Source organism: Fonticula alba, assembly GCF_000388065.1.
Source record: "Fonticula alba strain ATCC 38817 unplaced genomic scaffold supercont2.1, whole genome shotgun sequence".
Taxonomy (NCBI): domain Eukaryota; order Rotosphaerida; family Fonticulaceae; genus Fonticula; species Fonticula alba.
Genome location: NW_009242971.1, coordinates 818,532 through 824,538, shown reverse-complemented (window position 1 = coordinate 824,538; position 6,007 = coordinate 818,532). Strand labels below are relative to the sequence as shown.

The 6,007-nt window shown below is 63.2% G+C and overlaps 2 protein-coding genes across 2 annotated transcripts in view; both read left to right on the top strand.

Annotated features, from left to right (window-relative positions):
- The window catches only part of H696_00175 (hypothetical protein), a gene marked incomplete at both ends in the record, with an annotated part of 1,143 nt that extends 977 nt beyond the window's left edge, over nt 1-166 (top strand). The window contains one exon of the mRNA XM_009494010.1: nt 14-166. Coding sequence (XP_009492285.1) covers nt 14-166 — 153 coding nt within the window. The remainder of the gene's footprint in view (nt 1-13) is intronic.
- Nucleotides 167-2,767: 2,601 nt separating this feature from the next.
- On the top strand, nt 2,768-4,986 carry H696_00174 (hypothetical protein). The gene is made up of 3 exons (XM_009494009.1): nt 2,768-2,863; nt 3,090-4,440; nt 4,741-4,986. Exons 2-3 carry the CDS (start codon nt 3,090-3,092, stop codon nt 4,965-4,967), a joined length of 1,578 nt encoding a protein of 525 aa, XP_009492284.1. The 5' UTR covers nt 2,768-2,863; the 3' UTR covers nt 4,968-4,986.
- Nucleotides 4,987-6,007: the final 1,021 nt, after the last annotated feature.

The following is a 6,007-nucleotide window of genomic DNA, read 5'->3' as shown; positions in this document are numbered from 1 at the left end:
CCCCGCCCGGCAGATCACCAACACCCAAAAGATCAAGAAGATGAACCGCAAGCAGCTTCGCAGCCTGATCAAGGGCGACCTGAGCGTCGTCGGGAAGAAGGCCGCCGCTCGCGGCGAGGCCATCGACCGGGAGAAGCGCATCGCGGACAAGAAGAAGAGCAAGTGATCTCCACGTGACCATATCGCCTTGAGAAATGGCATTGGCGACTACCCCACAATCATCTTCCTGTATTTTTATCCCCGCCCCCACTTTCCCCATGGGGGGGAGGGGGAGGGGGGGGGGCGGGGGGGCGAGGGAGAGAGAGGTCCCAGATTCAACACCGACGGGACGTGAGCCGGGGGGTGTCCATCCCTCTTCGGCCCTTCCGCACCCTCTAGACCTTTGTCTCTTCCCCCCCCCTCCCCTCCTCCCCCACTCATCTGCCCTGTGACCATCTCACACCCTTGCATATGTGCGCGTGTGTGCAGTGCTCACACCATGCGTGCCCCCCATCCCCCTCCCCTTCCCCCTCCCCCCTTTACCATTGCCCTTGGCGCGGCTGTCGCCGAAGCCGGTCCTCCCTCCTGCTTTGCTCCCGGCAAGCAAGTGAGCCCCCGGTGACTGTCTCTCCTGTATTTCTAGTTCTTCCCTGTCTTGTCTGCCCCCCCCCCCTCTCCTCGTTGATTGAAATAGAGTCTCTTCCGTCCTGTGACATTCGGTCTCCGAGTGCGTGTGGGAGACACAGGCGCCGATCTTTGCACAAACATCCGATTGTGCCAGGGTGCTGGCCGTCTCCCGGGCTCCCTCCTCCCCCTGTCCCTCAGGTAGGGGGGCTCCCTCCTTGGCCCAGAGTCCCCCTCGCAGGACACAAACAACCCCATGGGTTTGCCCATGCGTTAAGGTCCCAGCCATGCGAAGGTGCCTCTCAGGGAGCGTAACCTCCATAGGCGCTCCCCGGCAGGGGGTGTGTATGTGTGTGTATGTGTGCATGGCCCTGCTCCGTCAAAAGGGGCACATTGTGCTTGGGGACCTTGTGCCAAGCACCCTGGCAGCCCCGACCGGCAGAGCGCTTTGCCGATGCCATCGCCCAAGTCGCTGTCGTGTATGACCTCCACCATTATGGATGGATCCTCTCGCGTGGCGCATGCCCCCCTGCCCCCCCCCCCCCCCCTCTCCATCCCTGACCACCCTTGCTTCTCTTTCTCGCCTCCCCCTTGCCGACCCCGCGGAGACTACCGGGGAGGGTTCGCGGCTTGCCGGTGCTCGACCGGTGCTCGGCACGCTCTTTGGTCAATGAGATGAAGGCCGACAAGTGGCCAGACCGATGAGAGTGAGATACACACGCCGATAGTCTGCGCTCCCCCGTCGCAGACGCTAGTCCTGAAATGGTCATCTGCTCTAATCGCCGCGCTTTGTCTTCCGATATTCCCCCATTGCGGCGACGCTGCAAGGCTCTCCGGCCCTCCTGCTGTCTGTTAAAGATTATCCCAAGCATATCACTTGGCGGGTGTCCGTGCATGTGTGCATGTGTGCATGTGTGTGTGTGTGTGTGTGTGTGTGTGTGTGTGTGTGTGTGTGTGTGCCCAGTCTCGCGTGCAGGCATCCGGTCCGCTTGAGAAACTGGCCTCGAGTGTCTTGAGGCTGGCAGAGAGCCGGGCCTTTTGGCGGATGTTGGCCACTTCGGTCTGGCTCCTGTGCCCTGTCCAAGGTGCGTTCCTGCGTCCCTCCTACATGGGCTCGTTGATAGTTCCTTCCCCCCGGCCCAGCACCCCAGAACCCAGGTGGCTATCGGCTACCCCTGGGTGTTTCCGTGCCCCTCCTCATTTTTCCGGGTATCTCTGAGCGCCTGCCCTTGGGCAGGGTGATTCCCCTGTTCAAGTGCTCGAGGCTGGCTCCATGATGCTTTGGCATCGAGATCTATCCATCCGGTCGTATGCGTGAGTCTGTGCCGGGGTCTGCACCGGTGTCCGTGTATCTGGATGTGGGTGTGAATGTTTGACCGGATGCTTGGATGCCGAGATGTTTGCGCGTCTTGCGGGTCTGCGGATGCTTGCTTTTTTTTTTTGCAGATGCTCATGATGTCGGCCCGTGGAAAGTGTGCGACGGGTTGTTGCAGAGCCTCCCCTCCCGGTTGCCTCTCCGCATGTTCGTGCATCCCCGCGCCCGATCCATGGCCAGTGTGCCAGCGACGTGGATCATGGTGTATCTTCCCCGATCGGGGCGGGACACCCGCATGGCCAACGACCTGCTCATCCCCCCCCCCCCCCACCCCCCTCCCCCCCCCCCCCCCCCCCCCCCCCCCCCCCCCCCCCCCCCCCCCCCATCCTCCCTCGCTCCCCTCTTCCCGTCAGAAACAACGCATCGCAAGGATGCTGATGTCCCGGGACAGCGGCGTCTCGCGACCCCGATGCATCGCTGCCCTTCTTGGCGGTTATCCTTCTCACCTTCTCTCTCCCTCTCTCTCTCTCTGTGTGTGTGTGTGTCAATACTCCCCTTCGGTCCCCCTCGACCATGGACCGCAAGTGTCTCTGACCCGTGTGGGGCTACCCATCCACACCCTTTCCCCGGCAGCCGTTGTCCCTCACAGCCCCGGCTCCAGGGGTTGCCTCTCCACGGGTGAAGCCAACCAACGTGCCAGTTGGCTGCTCCAAACTCAAAGACCCTATTTAAGCAGCTCACTTGGTCCCCTCCCTTGGGACTTTGCTCATCCCCTGTAGGTGCAAACTCATCTTCAGGCTTGTTTCCCTCTCCGACTGCTTTCTCGCCCCTCCCCCCCCTCTCTCTCTCCTTTTTCGGCCGCACCGAATCGACAAGGGTTCCCTCGTGGAAGACACCGAGATCGCTCAATCGCAGCGAACTCCCTCACACAGCACAGCCAGCAAGGTGCGCGACCCCCGACACATTGTTTGATGCCCCCCCTCGGGGGGATCCTCCCCCCAATGGTGGCTCCTATCCCTCCTCCGATGCCTCCTTCACCGGCCTCTTCCTCCTTCGCTGCTGTCTCTCTCTCTCCATCTCAGAGTCGCTCGCTGGCTCGTCCTTCCTCCCCTCCCCGTCTCCCTCTCGCCTGGCGGCCTCCATCCACTGACTCATTCGTTTGTCGCCACAGATGTCCCAGAAGCTCATGATGGCCGCCACGGCCGCCATGATGATGGTGGCCGCCGCCAACGCCGACGCCGCCATCATCCCCCAGGAGCAGAAGGCCGCCGAGATCGAGCGCCAGGCCCGTTCCGATGAGGCCGGCGCCGTTGTCGAGGCCAAGTCCGCCGATCAGAAGGTCGCCAAGACGGGCGCCGCCGCCAAGACGGGCGCTTCTTCCGCCGAGGCGCGCAAGGAGCGCCGTCCTCGTGACGACGACGAGGAGGAGGACGAGGAGGAGGACGAGGAGGAGGAGGAAGAGGAGGAGGAGGAGGAGGAGGAGGAGGAAGAGGAGGAGGACGAGGAGGACGAGGAGGATGACGAGGACGACGAGGGCAAGAAGGAGGAGAAGCGCAAGCGCAAGGCCGCCAAGAAGGCGGCCAAGAAGGCCCGCAAGCGCGCCAAGAAGTCTCGCAAGCACCCCACCCCGCCGCCCGAGCCTACCTCCGAGCCCTCGAAGCCCAAGCCCACGCCCACCTCGGTGCCCAAGCCCACCAGCGAGCCCTCCAAGCCCAAGCCCACCCCGACCGCGGTGCCGAAGCCCACCCCCACCACCAAGCCCTCCAAGCCCCGGCCCACCAAGCCGTCCAAGCCTCGGCCCACCACCAAGCCCTCCAAGCCCAAGCCCACCAGCAAGCCCTCCAAGCCCAAGCCCACCAGCAAGCCGATCGTCCGGGAGTGCTCTTGCCCGGCTGGCGAGATGGTGTCCTGCTTCCGCAACGAGCGCGACTGCTTCACCAACAGCAACTCCATCACCTGCACCGATGTGGCGGTCTGCGTGTCCAATGGCATGATGGTGTACAGCTGCAGCGGTAGCCCCAAGGTTTGCCGCCGGACCAGCGACTGCTCCTCCATCCCTGACGGCTCCGGCGAGCAGGATCCCCACTTCTCGGCCTTCCACGGCCGCCAGTACTACTTTGAGGGTCGCTCCGGGCACAGCTACAACATCATCTCCGACAAGACCTTCCAGGTGAACGCCCACTTCATCCGCCTCGAGGCGCTGAAGGGCACCTACATGGGCCGCCTCGGGTTCCTGATCGGGTCGCATGTGCTCGGCTTCGACCCCGGCTTCGGTGCCTTCCTCAATGGCCAGCAGCTGCCGGTCGGCTCGCTGGAGCTTCCCGAGGCCGAGATTGACCTCGAGCACATTGACGGGCGCTGGCGCCTGTCCGTCCGGACCGAGGTCTGGCAGGTGACCGCCCGTACCAAGGTCGAGAAGGGTCTCATGCAGGAGATGTACACCAACCTGCATGTGTCGCTGCTCGGCAAGCCCGAGTCCCCGCACGGTATTCTCGGCCAGACTGCCCAGTTCATCGTCGATGGTGCGCCAAGGGTTTCGCATGCGGTCTCCCTTGCTCGCGCGATGCGCAAGGAAAAGGGGGGGGGGGAGAGAGAGAAAGAGAAACCGGCAACGGCACGAGGCTCTCCCCGGAAAAGGCGAGCCGGAAGAAAGCCAAGGAGGAGATATCGAGAGCCCCCGGAGGGCCGGTCCATTCGGGGCTGCCCGTCCTCTTGCTCCTCATGCCTCCGACGGATGACTGACAAAACGCTCGCTGGCCCCGCCCCTCGGAACTCTCCCACCATGTGCACCTCTGGCCTGGTGCGCGTACGCTTCGACACAGGCGTTGATGCCACCGAGGCCGCGAAGAACTTCGCCCTCATTGGTAAGGAGCTGGACTACGAGCTGCGTGATGGCATTTTCGGCACCGACTTCGAGTACAACCGCTTCGACACCAAGTCGGCGGCTGCCTACTCGGCCGAGGTGTCTGGCGAGGCGCTGTCCGCCCGGACTGCCAAGCGCCAGGGCCGCACCATGTTCGAGGCTGCCGTCGACATGGCCAGCCACTAAATGTGCCCGTGCGCCTGAGGCCGTGTGTGTGTGTGTGTGTGCGTGTGTGTGTGGCGCCCGTTCCCTGACGCGCGCATATGCACCCAGCCTCTGAGACATGCAAACACAGCCAGGCACGCACATGCTCGCATACGCGCGCGCGCGCGCGCTGGTGCATACCTTAATGTGAGCGCGCGCGTGCGTGTGTTTGCGTGCGCGGTGCTGTGTTTTTCCCCCGTGTCTGTGTCGGCAAGTACAGGGTCCACCGGCATCATGGTCCGTGCGTCGAAGATGTGTCTGACGCAAGGCCGGCCGGGGTTCTCGGGGAAATGCCCCGCATGCTGGCTTCATCATGGGGTTCTCATCCACTTCTCCCGGTTCAAATGGTTTCTTCGCCCGCTGCTCAGGCATCTGCCACATCGTCAGACCGCTGCCTCGGGGGTGAGAAACCAGACGCCAGGGCCTTTCATGGTGGATGTGTCTCCCATGGTGCGCTCGCCACATGGCCGAGGCGAAAAGCATGTGTGTTGCCCTCTCCTCTCCTGGCCATGGCAAGAAGATCGACCCCGCATGTTGACGCGGGCGTGTGCATGTGTCTGGGCATATGCGCGCACTCACGTAAGCACACGCACGCAGACACATGCCCAGATGCCAGCCCCCCTTCGGGCTCTCTTCCATTTTCCCACCCTGTCCCCCCCCCCCCCTCTCATCACATCTCTCTGGCTTTAACTGGAGGGCTTGGTGTCCTGTGCTGTTGGCAGGGGGAGCCGCCCCATAGGTGGCTGCTCCTTCCTGAACAGCACCCTTCACACAAGTATCCCCGCTGTATATTATCCCCAAAAATAAAGCCACATTCCCACCTGTCCCCCCCCCCCCCCCCCCCCCCCCTCCCCTGATCCAATGTGTGTGTGTGTGTACTTCCTCTTGTGCTCGGCTCTCGGATGCGCATGCACGAGCACAAAGCCCGGGGGGGGGGACAACGCGATGCAAATCGTTTACGCAGCAGGTCAAGGAGGGGCGTGGGCATCCAGGAGGGAGGGCGAGGCATATGCTCACACATG

Bases quoted from the DNA above. Each gene is read 5' to 3' on its own strand.
- H696_00174 (XM_009494009.1), top strand. From the start codon at position 3,090: ATGTCCCAGAAGCTCATGATGGCCGCCACGGCCGCCATGATGATGGTG. The intron at 4,441-4,740 runs GTGCGCCAAGGG...GCTTCGACACAG, and splicing joins TGCCCAGTTCATCGTCGATG to GCGTTGATGCCACCGAGGCC.